The sequence below is a fragment of the Haliaeetus leucocephalus genome, unplaced genomic scaffold, assembly GCF_000737465.1.
Source record: "Haliaeetus leucocephalus isolate CR32 unplaced genomic scaffold, Haliaeetus_leucocephalus-4.0 Scaffold556, whole genome shotgun sequence".
NCBI classification, from domain to species: Eukaryota; Metazoa; Chordata; class Aves; order Accipitriformes; family Accipitridae; genus Haliaeetus; species Haliaeetus leucocephalus.
This window is the reverse complement of record NW_010972992.1, coordinates 6,890,827-6,910,118: the sequence shown is the minus strand read 5'-3', so window position 1 is coordinate 6,910,118 and position 19,292 is coordinate 6,890,827. Positions and strand designations below refer to the sequence as shown.

General features: G+C 44.7%; 1 protein-coding gene across 1 annotated transcript in view; it reads left to right on the top strand.

The window, feature by feature from the left end:
- Positions 1-14,090, top strand: part of LOC104837955 (Golgi integral membrane protein 4-like) — a 34,536-nt gene extending 20,446 nt beyond the window's left edge. Inside the window, exons 7-14 of the mRNA XM_010577434.1 lie at positions 2,712-2,873; positions 3,006-3,284; positions 3,953-4,110; positions 8,045-8,253; positions 10,833-10,900; positions 11,204-11,302; positions 12,494-12,565; positions 13,980-14,090. Coding sequence (XP_010575736.1) covers positions 2,712-2,873; positions 3,006-3,284; positions 3,953-4,110; positions 8,045-8,253; positions 10,833-10,900; positions 11,204-11,302; positions 12,494-12,565; positions 13,980-14,090 — 1,158 coding nt within the window. The remainder of the gene's footprint in view (positions 1-2,711; positions 2,874-3,005; positions 3,285-3,952; positions 4,111-8,044; positions 8,254-10,832; positions 10,901-11,203; positions 11,303-12,493; positions 12,566-13,979) is intronic.
- Positions 14,091-19,292: the final 5,202 nt, after the last annotated feature.

Below are 19,292 nucleotides of genomic sequence, written 5' to 3'. Positions count from 1 at the left end.
GGGGGGGGGGCAGGTAGTGGGTTTTGACTTCTATGGGATTGCTCTTAAGTTCTGACCTGATCTGCCCTGCAAAATAGCAGGCACCAAGTAGCTCTAGGGCATTGCAAACTTCACAGATAACTGGTTGCTCCAGGCAGGAAGCCCAGGTTACTGACATTGCAGGCAGCTGTCATTTCACAGCTCTTTGGCTCATGTCAGATGTGGTTTGAGGGGTCTCAGGTGGACAGTCAGTGTATTTGACTTGCCTGCCTTCATAATCGTGACTTACCACTGAGTGGCTTTTTTACTCTGCTCCTCCACGTGGCTAAGGCAGACTGGTAGGATTCTCTGCAGTGATACTGCCTGCAGTGATACTGCCCGCACTGTACTTGCTGGAAACTAAACAAAGACTTCTAGTCTCCATAGGGGTCAGTCCAGCAAGCCCATACCAAGAAATTGAAACAGCGTGTGATTACAAGCTTCTCGAGTGCCCCTGGCAAGCCTACATTCACACCTCCTGCTATCAAAATGGATCTCAGCCTTCATTTTTAGGCCTCCTGACCAAACTTTTAAAGTAGCTGCCAATGTCACTGCTCTGTAGCTTGTTCTCAAGCAACATAAGAGATCCAGTCAGCTCCCATCTCATACAGGCCTCTGCCATTGACAGCTTGGGTCAATATCAGTTGAGCAAAGGTCCTCTGCTTGTTGTTACATATTTCTACTTTCGTCTTGCTGGATCAACGCTGAGTGCGTTTGCATCTGGCACGCCATGTGGGACCAGGCCTGAATTACTCTTCAGCAGAGTACCCTTAAAATGCTATTCGACTAACTGTGATGCATTAGAGAAAGCAATCAGCAGTTCAAGTGTGCAAACTAGCACATACTCTGAATTTAAAAAAAAAACTTGGCTAGAGATGGCTGAGGCTACAAAGTCAAGCACTTGCAGACTGGAAAACACGGTGGCAGTTTTTGTGCAGCCAGTCTTAACTTTTGGCCCCTTCAGTGTTGTGACCAACGGGAAAAGTAGTTGGCAAGAAATGACAGCGAGCTGTTTCTTGCAAAAATTAAGAGAGAGCAAGAGTAAAAGGATTTGCCCTGGATGTGGAAGACACGGCTCAGCTCCCTGCTCTGAATGTACTAGACAGTCATATAAGAAAGTTGTGCTCCAACCATCTGTCCGACTGCTATTTCTGGCTCTTACAGAAGTGGCAGTGGTTCGTTCCAATGACTTCACAAAATACTTTGGACCTTTGTGACAATGAGCCTAGTGTTAAATCTTGGTTTTCTGTTCAGTTTTCTGATCAGTCCTTTGTAGCGTCTAATCAGTGTTTCATAACACAAAGGTGAATGGAATTGCATTTGCCGTCAGTGAGGCGAGATGCCATATGTTAGAGGAGACACCCACAAGGGCTCCCACCTTCTTTATCAGCGCTGCAGTTCGTCATTGCAGTGTCGATCTGCACTGAGTATCCTGTTGTTGAAGTTTAGACGAGTAATTTGCATTCTGGACAACATGTTCATTTTCCAAGGATTTCACAAGCGCAGCCTGCAGTGGCTGTCGTATCAGTTGGTCTGCCACGTAAAATGGGGCACGGTGGCATCAAGTGATGTATGCACAGCTTGCTGTGATGGGGTGCAAACAGCGTGTGGGAATTTGTGCATTAAGGCTAGTCTAAAGCTTCTTTCCCTCTGGGCTGACCACCTTAACAGGCTTTTGATGGGTACAAGTTTTGCTTCCATCTGGCTTGTTCTGACTGGAAGCAGTCTCTTACTAGCTAGAGCTATATCCCATGAACTATTCTTGGCTTCCTTTTCCTTTCCTCATTCCTTTTATGTTAGCTTTGCTGAGTGGTTTTATTGCGTTTTGTTTTTTTAATGTAATTTTAAGGTCAAATTTCAGGGGGAAGAACTGAAATCAACAGAGCCTGCTCAGGAATTAATTTCCTGTTAAACTTGCCTTGCTGCTTGGAAGCTTTCCTACTCTGTCCAGTCCCTAATTTGGTCCACTTCCAGTTACCCTGGCAAGCATATGAAAAGCTCTTCCCCCCTCACTTTCCTATAAATAACTGGGGTAGGAGTGGGGAGCTTTTCCTGAGTAGTTTTTCAAGCCCTACTTTTCAGGGTTGGAGATGGAAGAAATAAGCTGCAGCAGAGAGAAAAGTGTCGCATTTGCGTAACAGTCCAGGAGAATCAATTTTCATTTGTCTTGCAAAGTAAATTGGATTGTCAAGTAGGATCATGCCAATTATTGTCAGCCCTGCTGAGATGAGCGCATCCTCAGGAGGAGAAATGCCTCCACAAGAATAAAAAAAAAAAGCTGACCTGAAGGTACATGTGTGTGAGGCACAGGAGGAGAGGGAGTCACACCTAACGAGACCCAGGATGCAATTCTTGTGCAAAGTTATGTCAATGGCTCATGCACTAAATAACATTGGGCAAAGAATTGGTGTCATGGGTCAGCACTTCCAGGGTAAAAGTATGCAATAAAATAAGATGCAAGAATGGCAAAGGGGGAATACAGAATGTCCATGAAATCTGGAGGGAAACCTGAAGACTAGCTTGGGCTTGTCGTTAATGGTTGTGGATTATCTCCTGCCTTTCATATATATAAAATAGCTTTAGTAGTGTATCTGTGCTGAACAACCGGCCACAAAAGAGTGGCTATTCTCAGCAAGGAGTTGTTTAGCCCTGTTATTGTGTGAGGCTTCTCTGTACCCTTCTCATCCCCTCAGGCCCAGATGGAAGAGTTCAGGCAGCTCAAGGAAGCTCTACAGAAGATGCCAAGTTTCAAAGGAGGAGCAGGAGGAGCTGGGAAGGGGCAGCAGCAGTTTCAGGTGCCGAAGGAGCAGCCCATGGTGCCAGCCAACAGCCAGTTGCAGCTCGCACGGCAGAAGGTGTGGTACTCCCAGAAAACCCCAGGGAAGAGAGTTCTGCAGGGCTTCTGTGGGTTTTCAGCATGGGGCTTTGAACTGGAGGGAACTGAGCTTGTTCCTTTAGAGTTTGCTGTTGTCCTTTCTTCCTCGCAGGTTTTTCCAGTCAATCAGGAGAATCGCCCTGTTGGGAACCCGCTGGCATCACAAGTCTCTGGGGTTCAGAAGCAGGCAGACGGCCCTCTGCTGCAGGGCCAGAACTTGTACAGTAACGACGGCCCGAGGCCACAGGCTAATGTGCTCTTTACCCATCCAGTCCCACCGCAAGATGCCAATTCGCTGCCAGATGCTATGCCAGCCTGGCCAGCAAGACGCGAGGATGGCCACGTGATCCGATTCACCCGGACCATGAACAGTCTACCAAATGGGAACCCAGTAAGTTCTGCACACTCGCTGCTCGTTTTGTGTAGCCCGTGCTTTTGAAGCTCAAAACTATGATATTTGTAATGACATGCATATGTGCATTCCACTTCCCTGATGTGGAGACTGTCCTGGCCCTAGGTTTCAGACTCCTGTGCACTCTTTAAGAGTTTGTGGTTTAGTGGCTGGGCTCAGACTAACAGGCTAGGGTTCTTGTTCTGGATCCTGCCAGATCTGCAAACAGTAAATCATAAAAGCAGCTCCCCTGCCTCCTGGTGTGATTAAGAATGAGCTATGGAAAGCACATCTCTAGAAAAATGACAATAATTGCAGTGTGGTTAGACTATAATTACAGTAACTATTACAATGGCAATGTGTGGAGGGTTTTTTTAGAGGTGGTTTTGTTTTTCCTCTTTTCTTGGAGATTCACCTACCCAAGACAAGCTTGGGTCACATAGGATCCAAATTATTTCCTCTTGGCTGTGTGGAAAGAGAAGAACCTCTCTTACTGCAGGCTGTCTGGAGAGAACTGTAGATTTGTTCTGGAGCACTGCTGAATTTGTTTTTTGGTAAAGGATTTGTCTGGCCCATAAACCTGCCCAAATTCAAAGGACATCTGCAGGTATCTGATGAGATTAGGAGCTTGTGTATATCCCAAGCGTATGCATGTGTCTTCTCTGCAGGATCTGAAGATGGTGATGCGTATTCAGGTGAAAAGCAATGAGGAAAGCCAGGCTCCTGGATTGTCACTGTCTGATCTGAAACAACCCTCTGCAGCAGAAAAACCTCAGCTGCCAGAAAACCACCACTCTACAGGGAGCAAACAAGTGCAAATGCAAAGGTTGGTGGAACAAAACTCCCTTCTCCTCTCAATGTTGAGGCTGAAACGTAGCATACAGGCTCATCCCTGGTCTCTTTCTTTTTGTGTTTATTGTGGTTTCTACTTGCAAGATGGTTGAAGAAAGTGTTAGTTATTTGTTCCAATGTCATCTAATTCTTGTAACTGAATGTTCTTGCCAGGTCTCCATCTCAGCCGAAGCAGAAGACTAGTCATGTTGCAGGCAATGTTGCGTGACTGAATGCACAGACTACTGTGGGTGCTGTGCTGGCAAAAAGAAAAAAAACAGGCTGTTATTGGTGCATGCTCTGTAGGCTGCCTTTCTGTTTGAACTGTTTGGTGAAGTGTTTGTGTGGGGAGGAGAGAGAAAGAGGAGTTACTGCTGAGTGAGATCAGGTCAGCGCAGATTTCCTACTAGCTAGAGGAGAGGGTGGAATGGGGGAGTTAGTTCAGACTTCAAGAAATCTCCCTTTCAGTGGTGGTGACTTCAATATCCTGTTTTGTTTAGCAAACTGAAGAAATTCTGCATGATGGAAGCAACCCATCTGCAGCAGCAAGGGTGGCTAAAAATTCCTTCAGTTTCTATAAATAAGAGGCTTTAAGTTGTATATTAGAGCTGCAACTTGCTCATTTTTTCCACTAAATAATCTGCCAAGCTCTGCAGGAACAACCAGACCTTGAAGATCTGAAAGCTTCTCATCTCCAAGGTCGTATGGTAATCTAGAAGTAGCAGGCAACCAGCCCTAATTAGGTACTACAGTTTTTTCTGGTTTTGCTTCTCTGTATTGTCTCGTCCGTGTTTTCTTTCCTCCCAGGGAATGGAGCTTGCGTGCCTCTTGCCAGTGCACTTCTGAGGTACACTGGGGATTTTCCTTCACAGAGCCTGATTAGAAAGTGAGAAGTCAGACAGGTCTGAGCCCTGTGATCCCAAAACTATGGGGTTTATCCAGAAAGGGGTAAAACAGTTTACAGCGATAGTTTATGCCAGAAATGAGGACACAACCAGAATCCATCAAACAGCCCAGGCTTTTGTCCTGTCTATGTTCCTGCATACCTGCACTTGAGATGATGTAGTTTATATCAACTTCAGCTTCATGTGGAGAAGTCAAACCAATTCAGCCATATCAATAAAAGGGTCAGGTTTTATAATAAAAGACCTGGAACTGGTACAATCTTATGAGCTTAGCTGAAACCTTGGTATTAAAATTCCCTGTAACTTGGATCTGTTGCTCATATCGGACATCCTCAGCACAATGTGTTCTCCAGACCTGTTCTTGGGGTAAATGGGAGAGGGGAGCTCTGGGGAGGGGAGTGTCTTGAAAAGGGCAGAGGTTCAGAGAATGGCATGAACCTACCCATTCCATGCCGGTAACAGAATGGATAATTCCTACAGTATGTTATTTGTATTGCTGTAGTACCTGGGAGTGTAGTCAGGGACCAAGATCCTGTTGTCCTGGATGCTGTACAGGCACAGGAAAAACTATTTACAGTCTCAGCAGCATTCACAGAAGACTAGTCTGTTTTGTAAAAGGAAGAAAATGAGACTGCAATTCATCAAAGTCTGGCCATAATCCAAAAACTGACTCTGAAAATAGAGCTTCCTCATTTAACTTACTTATCTCCTGTGTGTGTCCAGGTCATACCTGCTCAGTTTACTGGATCAAACAAGATTTAACTTCTGTTTTATCTGTAGAGGAGACTTCCGGATTTCAATCTGAATTCAGTCTGATCCTACCCATTCTTCTCTGCCATTTTTGTTCCTTCACTTAACGTGTAATCTTCCCAGGTCAGAGATTGTGCTTTGCATAATTCTTTAAAGGGCAATGTCCTCCCAATACGGCTTTGATAGGTAACATCTACGTGGACACACACAGTAACAGCACAGAGGATATTCTGCCTTTTTACAGGGAGGAACTTGTATGGGTGTAACTGAAGGTGAGGGTTGAAGTTTTGATGGCAGAATGACCTTTCCTCAGCTACGTAGAGCCTAGTGAGGGTACTGTCACGACTCAAATAGAAAATGCAAATAGTGGATTTCTTTGGCAAATGCCTTCTGAAAGGACAGAGATCATGGTATGTTTGGTGTGCTTTTCTTTTTCTGGATCTATCATCGAGAATTACTGAGCAGCTGGAGGCTGTTATTTACACTGCATGAGATTTGTGATAAGGAGTGCATAAACCAACTTTCTCCAGAAGGTGTCAATGCCAAGAACAATATCATGCCGCAGTAGAGTACAAAAGAGGCCACGCATCCAATGCCAAGAACTGTTGCATTGGGTGGCTGAGACCAGCAGATTCCAGATGAGCTCTTGATGGCCAATTTACATTTTGATGGTTTTATAATGGGGAAATCTGAGCTGAAGGCTGGGTTATGATTTTTTGTACTGAAAGTTTTGTGTGGTGGTAGTATGCTGGCATTAAAAAGCTGCTAAAGCTAAGGCCACTTGTCCTTTCTCAGCAGTTAAAAACTTAAATGTCTTAAGTAGACTTTTAAATCTCAGCTGGCTCATGTAGCAGGACAGGCTAAACTAAGCAGTGATCCTGCTTGAAACTGGTGGTAGCTTACTCAGATTAAAAGTTTGTTTCAAGTGCTTTTGAGAGTCCCTGTTATTGGGATTATTGGGATTTTATTCCTTCCTTTACCCTTCTTTGTTTCTGAAGGTGTCCCTGAGTAAGGATATTTGGGAAGAAAACATTCCTTGTGAGACAGACCTGCTTTCTGGGCTTTTCAGAGGTTCACTCAAACTAATTTGAAGATAGTCCATTTCTTCTCTGACCTCCAATTAATTTCCATGCAGTGGAATGGTGTTACGCTACTAAGTACTCTGCTGCTGAGTCTCCAGTTGAGTATCCACGTGAGCTGTGCTATTGCTGCAGCAGGCAGAGCAGCATCAATGAAAAATGTGTTGCATTTGGCATATACCTTGATATCAAGTATTTGTCCCTCTGAGGCACTTCTGTTGAGAAGGAAGTAGACATAGATATTGGTGTAGACATCAGCAGAAGTGTATCTGAGGTGGAACCATTACAGAGGAAGGAATTCCTGACTATGATCTGCCTGAAAACGGTTGCCTGAACTCTCATAGATAGATCTGTGTAGGAAAATTGATTTTTCAGGTCAGTAGATGGATGAAAACATTTGGGGGGGGGGAGGAAAAGCAGGAAATCATAATGGAATGTGGCTTCCCTCACTGAATGAAGAAATGAAACTTTTTCCTATGTTCACCTAAAAAAAAAATCAAAACAGTATGCGAATGTTTCCTTTCAACTAGTTCTATTTTCACTGTTTGGGTTTGTACAAGGGACAGATGCATGCTATGGAAGAGTTTTATAAACAGATGCTGGTTAAAGTATCCATCCCAGTTGCAAAGCTTTGTAAAGAGCTTGTAGCTTTAAAAAAAAAATTATCAGACAACGGAAACTGTCAACTTTGTATTGCAGCTTTCCTGTTTATTTTGAAAGTTTTTTTTTTCTCCTTGTAGGCAAAAATTCTACAGTTTTACTTTAGTAGCATGTTCATTTTAAATTAAGTTGGAACAATAAAGAGGATTTATGTTTCTGATATTTCTTCAAAAACTTAGATTTGTGTATTTGGGTATGTGTGAGGCATGAGTAAGTATCTATTTAGAATTGGAATTAATTGCTATGTGGATATGTTACTGTATCATATGAATAATATTAGAGCAGTTCTACAATAAATTGTGTTTACAAAGCATAACTTACTTTGTAGTTACGTGGCATATTAAATGTTCTTTCAAGCAGATATCACAGTAACTAATGCAATCTGCTAGTTTTGCCAAAAAATTAAATTAGGACAAACTTCTGTGTGTGTTGGAGTTTTTTTCCCTCTGCTGGCTGTTATGGAATAGCATTATGAAATATCTCTTGATATACTGAAGCAGGGGTGGTTCTGTTTTGTTTTGTACCCTTGTTGCAGCTGGAAAGACATAGTTAACAAAGTGAATGCCCAGATGGATGAAGAACAAGTGCACGGTTACCCAAAGAGCCTTCGTTTTGATCCCAAGCCTGGGCAAGAGATGCAGAAAGGCAGCCCACAGCCACCCAGTCAGAAGAGAGGGGAAGAGCATCAAATAGCTGATCAGGAAGGCGAGAAGGAAAGGACAGATGATGAGGAACTCGAAATGGGTATGGTTTCCCTAATCCTATGCTGTACAGTACTAATTTGTTGCTAAGCAAGGTGGGGAGTGAGAAAAGCTCTCTGCTTGTGTTAAAGGAAAACCTTACAACTCTAAGTATTCTTGTGCTTTTATTGTCCTTGGTCAAATGAAAAGCCTGGACAGTTTTCCATTTTTGTTCCCTGTTGTCCTGCATCCTCACACATTCCCAAGGTAGTGGACTCAAAATCTGTGTAAGTAAAGTCAATTCTTCTTTCATTCCTACGGGAGTGATGGGGAAAATGTCACTGTGTTTTTAAAGACTTGATCGTAGTCTCCCATAGGAATTAATTTAGTTTTTTTAGAAGTGGGATTTCTAACTTAGAGCAGAAAATTTCCCAACTGTCCTTAAAGGGCTAAAAGCAAATAAATTCAAGGGCAGCTAGTTGTATTTGTCAGTCAGCCAAGAGAGCACCTACAGCCATTTGAAAGTCTAGTAAGTAACTGCATTTGGGCAATTAGAGGCCAGCTCTTAGAATAGTGTGTTAGAATTCCTCAGTCTTCTCATCTGGATCTGTTCAGACCCTTGTGCATTGACTCACTCTGCTAATAACTGGTTGGGAGAAACATTTGATTTAGTGTAAAGCTCATCATCACACCATGAAACCAGCTAGTGAATAATCCATTAGATTACGCATATGAGGGCAGAATCTTTTCTTTGCCTCATTTTCCAGGTGAGGTTTATCAGTTGTTGTGTGAAACAAAACAGCTGTAAAATGACTAGACCTTTCAGAAAATTACAGTGGGTGGGTGGGGGCCCGGAGCACTTACATAGGTCCAGTAACAAAGGGAAGGTTGATTTAATTGCAGCTGTATGTCTACAAGTGTAAGAGGGAAGCTACAAACTTCCTCTGGAAGCAAATAAAGACGACATCAAAAATGTATTGCAGTAAGCCAGTCAGGCGGTGGAGAGCTAAAATGGGCTTTCGAGTAGAGGTGTCGAGTCTGAGAATCTGTGCAGAGATCCTCTGCTGTGCTCAAGAGGCCAGGATATACAGTGTGAGTACTTTGTAAACAGATTTCTTTGCTGCAAACAGACTCTACCATCAATTTCTCTTGCACATGTGGAAATAACCCATACGATCTGGAAGCTAGCTAGTTACCTTTGTCAAAAAGAGACACTGAAATGTAGATATGACTAATGCTAATTCTGTATGTTGCTAGTCTGAGGTAGAGTGACTAAGTAGGTGGCTTTTCATGTAGCTAATTTTTTGCTGCGGTCTTGAATGCATTAAGGCAGGGAAGCTGGGAGCTGAGATTCCTCTGAGGATCTAATTTGAAATGCTGACTTGCATCCTCTTAAACGTTATAAAGATAGTCTCAGCCTGGTTTCTTGACAGTAGGTTTTGGCTCTGGATTTGGAAAAGAGGAGGGATGTCATGGGGCAGAGATGAAGGTCAGTAGTTCTAACTGAATCTTGGATCAAAAGGCTGAAATCACCCAAGATGGGTGATTTCCTCCCAGGCTATTGGCTCTGTTCACTCTGTGCACGTAAGTCCTCCCTTCCAGAACAGCAACAATTAGGTACCTAACAGCTAATGTGCATACAGATGCCCGCTTGGAGAGGAGGTTTGGTATTCCTGTGCTTACCCACAGCTATGTTTAGCTGCTATTTCATGTTTTGCTGACCTGATTTTCAGCAAGTCCCCTTAGAGGAACTGAACTAATTGGTTCACATCAAAGTGAATTCTACCCTGAAAAGAAAAGGCCTCATTGCAGGTATAAGAGAGCATGAGGACCAATAGCCCTTGACCTCTGTGTCCTAATTGGAATTAACAACCAAAGTAATGACTTGACTGCCCTGGCTGTGCTGCTGTCCAGTTGGGAACACTGCTGTCTCAGAGGCTCCTTTAATGTTTTTTAGGAGAAGCACTCAGCCTGTGGTGAGTGCCAGAGCTGGGACATGTCAGAGCCATATCCAATTCGGGGTGAGGATTAGGACTTTACTTAGTTGAAAGCAAAGGCTATATTTTTAAAAGGCTGTATTTTTTTTGTCTCATTAGTACTGTCCTCCTGCCCTGACCGCTCCTTTACCTGGCAGAGGAAGCCTGCCTTTTGTTCTTGTCAGCAGCTGCGTGCCAGTGAAGGGGAAGGTGGCACCGACGTACTGACCTGCCGTGGTCTAGTTTGGCTCCTGGTGATGGTCTGACCGGCTGCATGGCTGGGTTGCTGCTATAGATGCTGCCCAAACTTAGCAGTGGCGTGAGGGAAAGATGCATCTTAATATAGATTAGGGCCTGAATTCAGAGCTGGTTTTTGTCTTTGATTCATATGTGTATCATTCAGTAAGTTATGGGCGTGCTTCAACACATGCTTATGGTCCAGCCTTGGGGACAAGGAAGCAGTTTGGGCAGCTGTAGGAGCGTAGTGCTGCTTTGCCCTGAACTCTTGCAAACGGCACTGAAGAAGCATTCCTCTAAAAACTTCAGTGTCGAGACAAATCCCTGCTTGGCATAGAGTTAATACAGCTGCTCCCCAACAAGTGGGAATCTGACCTGGTGACACTGACTTTTGAGAGAGTACACTGATAACTGTCCCTCTTCCTTGCAGATGCAGGAGTGATTGAGAGAGAGGAGAATTTGCATTCTCAGAAAGAGACTGTTGCCCAGGAACCAATGGTAAGTAATGCTGTTATCTGGATGCTAACCCTAGCTCTGAATAAGAGTCCAGCTGTCCCATTTAAGTCAATGCTTTCCCAGAAGTTTCTATAACATGCAACTCCAAACTCCTTGGTTCTGGAGGGATTCAGAGGGATAACAAAGGCTGGGGTTTTTATTTTTTAGAACCACTAACATGCTTGTAGAGAGGTGCAGCTGAAGTGCTACAAGCCAGCACCTCCTGCTTACTGGTGAAGGCAGCAAGCCTTCTGTATCCCAAGGGGATATCCTGCCTGGTATTCATAAGAGGCTTTTCTTGTCCAGATGCCAGATGATGCTGCAGATCCTGCCCAGGATCCCAATAACCAAGGTGAGGATGAGTTTGAGGAAGCTGAGCTGGAGAGACCTGACTTTGAAGAGAAGGTGGGAGGTTTGGAGAAGTTCAAGGAGCCCAGCGTAAAAGAAGAGTCGAAAGAGAAGCCACTGAAGGTGACTGACTTGAGGGCAACTAGCAGGGGCCAGGGAGAGATCCCCAGCTATGAATGGCGGGAGGCAGAGAGCTTAAGGTCTCAAATCAAAACATCATGTTCCTGGATAGATCCATATCCCACTGCAAGGATATGGCAGGCAGGAGAAACCTCTTTGAGTGTGAATCGGTGGGTTGGTCAGTACCAGAACTTGTTCTGGCCCTGTCCTCTCTGCTTGTTGAAGTCATCCCTAGCATTTGCAGCACCTACGTGGCTGGAGAGACATTTTATAGGAGAGGGCTTGCTCCGCAGCTATTATTGCAGAGGTCTGTGCCTTCAAGCACTTGAGAGACCAAAACCAGAGACAATAATATGCTATGCTTGGGGTCTGGTCGGTGCAGCCATTGCTGTTCCTGGGGTGGGTATGCAACAAGCTGTTGGCAGCAGTGACAACACGTGAGAACTCTGCCTCTTTGTTTGCCTGCTTGCAGATGGAATCCATTTATTTTGCAAAGTGCTGCTTGCTGTCTGAAGCCAGACTCTGCATCAGGGAAATGTTAGCTTGTTTTGACAAGCAGCTGAGTGTTGCTTGTTTTAAAAAGGAGTGTTTTATCTGTCGGGCTCTAAAATCATGATTAATAGTGAGGTTTAAAAAAAAAAAGAAACCCAGGCCAATGAAATCAAACAAGAAAGAGATGCTGGCACCAACAGAGCAACACCTCCTTAAGATTACTGAAAATGTGGAAAGAATTAGTGACATAAATACCTGAGTTTCAGATAGGGCTGTGCTATGCTCCCTAAAGCTCCACCCTAAGTAACTTTTAGATTCCCTGCGGCCCTGGAACTTGATGCAACAGAAGCATGTGCAAGGGTCCTGGCCCTGGGACCCTCCTGCTGCAGGAGAGGCCTCTCTCCCCACAGTGGAAGGAGCTGGGCAGTTGCTGCCAGCAGGTGAGAAGACAGACTGGATGGGGAAAGTACAAACGGAGTCTGGGTTGCCTCGTGGTCTCTCTGCTGACGTGTGATTCCTAATCTGTAGCCCAGTCTTCCAGACCTGGGGTTCTAATGCAAGAGAGCTGTATCCCTGGCTGGGAATGGAAGTAGGATGGGGCACTGTCAACAGTGTCTGACTTTCTGTATTTTTTAGGATGCTGGCAGACCTGCCAAGCCCAGGGAAGACCCAATGGATGACTATCAAGAAGATCAGGAGCAAGAAATTGTACGACACCAAGGTTCTTCCTCTTTTCCTCTCTGGTGTGATTGTTACCTGGGTATGTTGGTAGGCGGGACCTGAGTATGACTCAGCTTTTGGGAAACCAGATGTGAGCACTGACTTCAGTTTTGTCTCTGCCTGCTCAGTGAGTTGGATCTCCAGAACAAACCTAGACCCCACATACCTCTGCTCCCCTTTTCTTTTTCTGGTGTTCAGAGTACCTTTTATGCTCTGTCTCCCTTCCTCATTTCTTTCTGCATCAATCTGCAGCAGTTGAGCTGTGAGATGCTTACCAAACAGCAGCTGGGGTGAATTACAAGCTGTGCCAGTGCAGCTAGGCAAGATCAATATGTGTTTCTCCAAGCATCACCCTGGGTTTATTCCTGTGGTGAGAAATTCATGGGGAGCCCTGTAGTCTGCTGCTGCACAGATCCTACTGGGTCTAGCCTGTGTCTGTGGAAGAGCTGGGGAGAACTTCACCTGTGCTTTGAGAAGGGTTGTTGGGTTACAGCCAGCAAGTCGAACAAAAGTATGGGTGGCAGAAGAATGTGATGTCCCACTCCTGAAGGAAGTGTGGGAGGTGGTGCATTTGGGCCACAGTTGCCAGGAAGCAACTGCTCCTCTGTTTGGCTGAAAATGGGTATTATTGCTGTGTCACAGAGCCCTAGGACTGCTGTAGTCAGTGACAAGTTGGCATTCCTCTAGGAGAAAGATTGGAGGCCACCAAAGATTGAGAGCATGAGTACTAGACAGGATCACCTGGTGCCTTCTGGCTCACATAGGTAGAAATGAAGGATCCTCTTCCAGTCTAGTTCATCCTCTCCTTGCCCTTTGTGAGTGGCTGCTGCTGGCTTTTTCTGCAGTTTCAACATGATTTCTGAGGAATTGAGGGTTTGGGCTGCCTGCTGGGAATGGAGTGGGGAAATAAGGAGTGGGCAGAACAAAGTTGATGTCAGGAGCTATCCTTGCCCTGTGTGTAGAACCTGGCTTGTACACTGGATAGTCAGACCTAAAAGTGCCAATGCAGGCTGTGCTGGCTGCTGCATGTTATGGGTGGGATTTGTTACACAGTTTTAAATGTGGTGGATGTAGGATATCTTCTTCTATTCATGTAGTAGTAGCAACAGGCGGAGATCTTAAAATGGCATTGTAATGCCAGGATATTAAATGGGCATAAAATGAACAGGCTGATCATGGCAACACAGGTTTCTTACCTCTGTGTCTTGGCTAAGTGACTTGCCAGTGACACCTAAAGGTCCCTGGCAGAGATGGATTCTTCCCTGTTTTCCTGAGTTTCCCAAGCTGGGCCGGTATGGTAGAACAGCTATACTCGGAAGCAGCACGGTGCGCTGCTAGTTAGGGTCTCCTTTTCTAGACCTTGCTGATTTTTCCTTCCTGGCTCTGTTCCCTCTGCACCCAGGAGGATCATGGAGGTGAGGTGGATGACAATGATGACCTGGAACTTGTCCAAGACCAGAAGAACCATGCAGGCATACAGAGAGCTGATGGCAAGAGGGATGACTACTACTGAAAGATGCTGAAGGAAAATGGAATATGCTAGGAATGAGGGGATGGGAACTCCTCCTGGGAACTGGCTCCTGTATTAAACACTGCCCAGAACAGATAAAGGCAGGAGGAGATAACTGTCTCCGCAGGCACTGAGCAGGGTGCTTGCAGATGTGCATTACATCTACATGTGTGGGGCCATTGCTGCCTCTCTGGTCAATAGCATGGAAGTGCTCTCAGACTGTAGGAATGATTTTATCCTGCTGCTTTTCTTAGAAGCACTTTTTGATTTATTGTGTTCTTCACCTTCTTGTTTTCCCTATCCCCTCCCAAGCTGGAGAGTTTCTTTTTTTTTTTTTTTTTTTAACCCCCTGAGCAGCGGAGGGGTGCCTGAACTTGTCCTTGGACTGACTCGACTGATTGCTAATACAAAGGAATCTGTCTTCATAAAATATTTTGCTCAGTAGTGTTTCTTTAAAACATCCTTTGCTCGCATCAGAGTAAGGTGGAGAGGAAGTTAGCCTGCTTTTTGTCTGGAGTAATGCAAGGGTGATGGCTAACCATGACCACCAACAGAAATGACCATGTGCCAGCCAGTGTATGTGTGTGCATGTGTGTATATGAACAACTGGATCCTCTTCCTTGTGCAGAGACCCTTCCCAGTGACTCAGAGTTGAACCCTGTAGAGTTCTCCTTTCCTTGACTTTGAGCTCTGACTGTCCTGCTGGGCTTGGAGCCTCCCCATCTAATGCTGTGCATCTTGTCTTGACATTGCTGCTGCACCCTGGGTTCCAGGAGATGTGGGCTGGCCTGAGCTAAGACAGGCTTTTCTGTGATGGTGGCAGGGACTGCCACCAAGAAACAACTGCATCCTTGCCGTAACCTCTGCAGGTCACCAGCTGTCGTGAATGAAGTGCTTCATGGCACAGCTGCCAGTCCCTCTAATGGGGTATTCTTTTTACTTTGTGTAGCATTTCAGTGGTGTGGATGCCCTCAGTGGGAGGTGAACAGAGTCTGGGAAGGGCCAAACTGTCCACTGCTTAAAGTTCTCAACTGCAAGCAGCAGGACGGGAGCAGACATCCATTTCTGTGATGAGTGTGTTTGCTCAAACCTTACTACTATTCATGATGCAGCTGCAGCATCCCAGCACAGCTGTCCCTACTCTGCCCTCCTCAGGCTTTTGGCAGAACGTATCAGAGCATATCCCAGCCTGCATCTGCCTCTCAGACCCGTAACCTCCTCCCTCCCTATCTTCCTGACATACACTCAGCTTTTGGCACGTCCCTAGGTGCCCTAGGTTGTTCAGGATTCCCAAGCAAGCATGAAAGGCTTGCTAAGGATGAAATGTGGTGCACAGGAGGGGTTAAAAAAAAAAAAGTAAGGGAAAGTATTCATGATGGTAGACATGAAGGAATATTTGGAGCCCAGCTAATGCAATTCCATCCTGGTCAGCTTCTTTCCAGTCTCCCAACATTTGACAGGGAGCTAAGATAAATTTTGCTCTTTCTAGACAGGTCTGGTTTTTAATCAGGAAGTTGGGTATTTCTAGTGTTCTGTTGATCAGTAGATTGAAATCTGTGGTGCTTTGCTTAGTCTCCAAAATGCATCTTGCCTGACCTCAGATAGAAAGAAGGAATGAGTCAGCTGGTGTCCCTGGAGTTTAAAACGGAGGCAGCAGAAAGGAGAATGGGCTTAATCATGATATTGCAAAGCCTGGGAGCTGGTTTAGTCATGAACAGGGCAGAGCGCTCGCATCTCCTACCTTGTGCAAGACCCATGCATCAGAGCTGTCTCCTGCTTCCTTGTCACCATGTCAGAAGTCCTGGACTCTGGGACCTCATTTGTCAAATGCAGCTTGTGGTTGAATGCTGTGACCTGGTAGAAGATCAGAGGAGAGACCTTTGTTCCCTATTTGAATTACTTAAGCTTTTTTGTAATCCTTTGTTTTGGGGCATATTTTGTAAGCACTTTTAGACACTTGGAAAAACAGTATTTATCTCCCGATAAGCTTGGTCTTTTTCATTCAGACAGTATTGATCTTTTTCTTCCACTGGTTCTAAGGAGCTTGAAATTAACATGTCATAGGACTTCTTGGTTCTTTGTTTTTGTTCTGCTTGTGTTTCTTAACCAGCACAATCAGCTGTGCAAGTCAAACTGCAGGGTAGATTGGAGTAGTTAATGTGGCTGGCTCTCTGCTTGCTTTGCGTGGAAGCAACAAGAACTCTGCTTTTCCAGATGCTGCCCTTTCTAGAGCTACAGCATCAGGTCAGCTGGATGGTACTGCTGGTTATTACAGAGCCCAGTAGAATCATGTTGTTAGGACCTCAAATACCTGATCTGCTGCTTGCTGAAATTGGGGAGGATGTACTTGTGCGCCGAGACCGCAAAGAGCCGCATTGCAACAGTTTTGAACTGTGTGTTCCAAAACCATGTGAGAATACAGAACTCCTCACAGGTGAATACTGATGATACTAGCTTTTGGGAGGACATGAGAGAGCTCCTGGCTACAGAGTTCTGTCTGCAGCCATGCCTAGGCACCTTATCTCAGCTAAGTTAAGAAAGTCAAAGATGGAGCACCCCAGCCACAGTTGGGGTGTCAGCAGCAGTTCAGCTGCAACCCACTACTTAAGATGAGAAGAGCTTTCTCAGGCCTGGAAAGGAACATTCAATCCGCAGAGCATTCTCTGCCTTTCTTCTGTTTCTCCCAGCTTTCTCCTGGATCAGAAATCTGGGAGTGGTCCAGCTCCTATTTAAATTAAGGTATTTCATTTGAGAGCTTCAGCAAACCCCCAATTTATAAATAGTTTTTTGATCTTTCCATTTTGTATCGCTACCTAGAATACCCTGCTTTAAGTGTAGAGGTATCCAGGCTTCAGTGTGCGCACAGATCTCCAGAGAAGATGAATGCTGTTCTAGGGGCTCTGTACTCATCCTACTTGGTATCTTTGGGCAGGATTTGTGGGCAGAATAAGCAAAGGTGCCAGAGTCAGAACAGCAGCTAGAGGCTGTTCCAGGGAGTCTAGGATAAGGTCTATTAACCAAATGCAATAGCTGCTCATGTAGCCCACTGAGTAGCTCACTGCAAAACTGTTACGTGGTTTAAGATATCCAAAGTGACTTGAAATGGTTAATGCTGTGTTAGTGCTTTATATTACCAACCTTGCTGTATGATGTAAGACTTCTCAGCCTCCACCGTCTGCTATAAATAGCACATTCAGAATAAGATTAGCTGGAGCTGCAGTTATTGGTTCAGATACACATCCTGATCGAAAATGCCTCCAATTCTCAGCCGGGCTAGTAAGATGTCATTGTTTCACAGTTCAGTGCAGGATCAACAACCAACACAGTCTGTGGCACGAACTTCAAACCTGCATGCCCAAGCTGCCCCAGTGAGATGCATAGTATAGCTATCTGTCTGCTGAATTTCGTTCACGCCTCTTCCATGCTTCTCTTAGCCTGTGACTGTCAGAGTATGTAAGTTCAGACCTTACTGGAAGTGAATGAAGTGCTGGAAATAGAACCCCAGTGGGGGTGAGACTGCATGCTGATTCAGAGAGGCTGCAGGAGCTATTTAAATGAGGGGGCAAATTCTCTGCTTTTGCATGTCTAGGATGAGTAATCCTCAAAGTTATGGCTTGGAGGGAGCTGTAGCAACTCAGCCCTAAATGTAAAGCTCCCTGCTAGGAGAATGCTTTAGCAACCATATGTCTCATGCTGCCCTTAACTGTGAGCTAAGCATCTCTGCTCTAGGGATTGTCTGCCCTGGCTGTATCCAAGACTAAAATTAGCACAGTGGTGCATAAATTGTTAGCTGTGAGTGGTTAGTGCTTCCTTGCCTGGCCTGTAGCAAGTTGCCCCTGTTTTAATACTAGGTTCACTCCTCTAACAGGAGATGAAACAGGAGACTAAACCCAGTGGAAGAGAACCAGAAAAGCAGAAAATCTGTGGTGTTGGGTCTGTCTGAAGGCCTGTAAAGCAATATGGGATTTTACTGATTTTGGTATGCTGCCTGGGGGTTCACAGCTTAAAGCAAATAATAGTGTTTTGCCTGAGCGGCAAACTGTTGAAGCAATATGCATGAGAAGCCCAGGCTGAGTTTTATTGCAGACTGGGGCACAGAAGAAGGTCTTAGGAAACAGCTGGATTACTAAAAGAGCAAACAATGAGACAAAGTATTCATGTGAAGCCAGTGCTGGCAGACTGACCAAGCCAAAGCATGTGGTTTTGCTTGTCTCTTGGATAAATAATTGTCTTTTCCTTAGAGACATAGTGCAAGGCCAAAGGACGCAGCGCAGGATAAGGTATAGTTAACCTGTAGTGTTGTTACAAATTTTTTTTATGGGTTGCTCTTTTATTCTCCTTTGGACTCCAGCAAGATGATGTAGATTAGATTTCTGTAAACAAATATATTTCCAGGGTTCACATGATGGCAAAGTATTAAGTGATTTGGCCACATCTTCAGCCAGATGATGAGAATTAATAGTACATTCTGTACCCTTACAAATAAAGGCATGGATGAGGAAAACATACGCATATTGATCAGTTAAATGAAATTTCTGTTTAACGAAGCCTACTTCTCTGTAATCCACTTCTTACATGGTAACCTGTTTAGGATTATTAGGCTTGTTCATTTACATGGCATTTTTTAGGAGTTAAAATGTGACAATCTAATAGGAGTTTAATGAGATGTTTTCCCTAAGACATCTGAAATAGTTGGGAGGAGAAAATGCCCTAAACCCTTGCATACCATAGGTGTGAACTGTCTGCATATCCTCAAACCAAGAATGTCCTCTCATTTCTAATTCTATAAATGTCTTGCTTAAAACTAACAGCTGTTTCTAAGGATGACTATTGTTCAGATTCTATATAGTTTGAGTGAGACTGGCTGTTGTAAAACTTAGGGATTAAATATGAATCTAGCCTAGACTGATGGAGTATAGGCCTGCCAGGGAAGGAACATCCTTCAGTGCTCGTTCCTTCTTTGCACCTTGCAATAATGTATGTCTTTTTCACCTCAGCCTACATCTCTCAGTGCCGTTTTACACTTGACCGCTTCTGGAGTGAAGCTTGCTGATTTTGCTGAACTCTGTGCTGCTTTAGTATTGGAGAATATCAGTATACGTGGAAAAAATGAGGTATGCTTAAGTATCACTGACAGGAGTTAGGGTGTTCTATAACCTTACATTCATGTGCCTGAAGAAAATCTGGAAATCAAAGGAATATGTG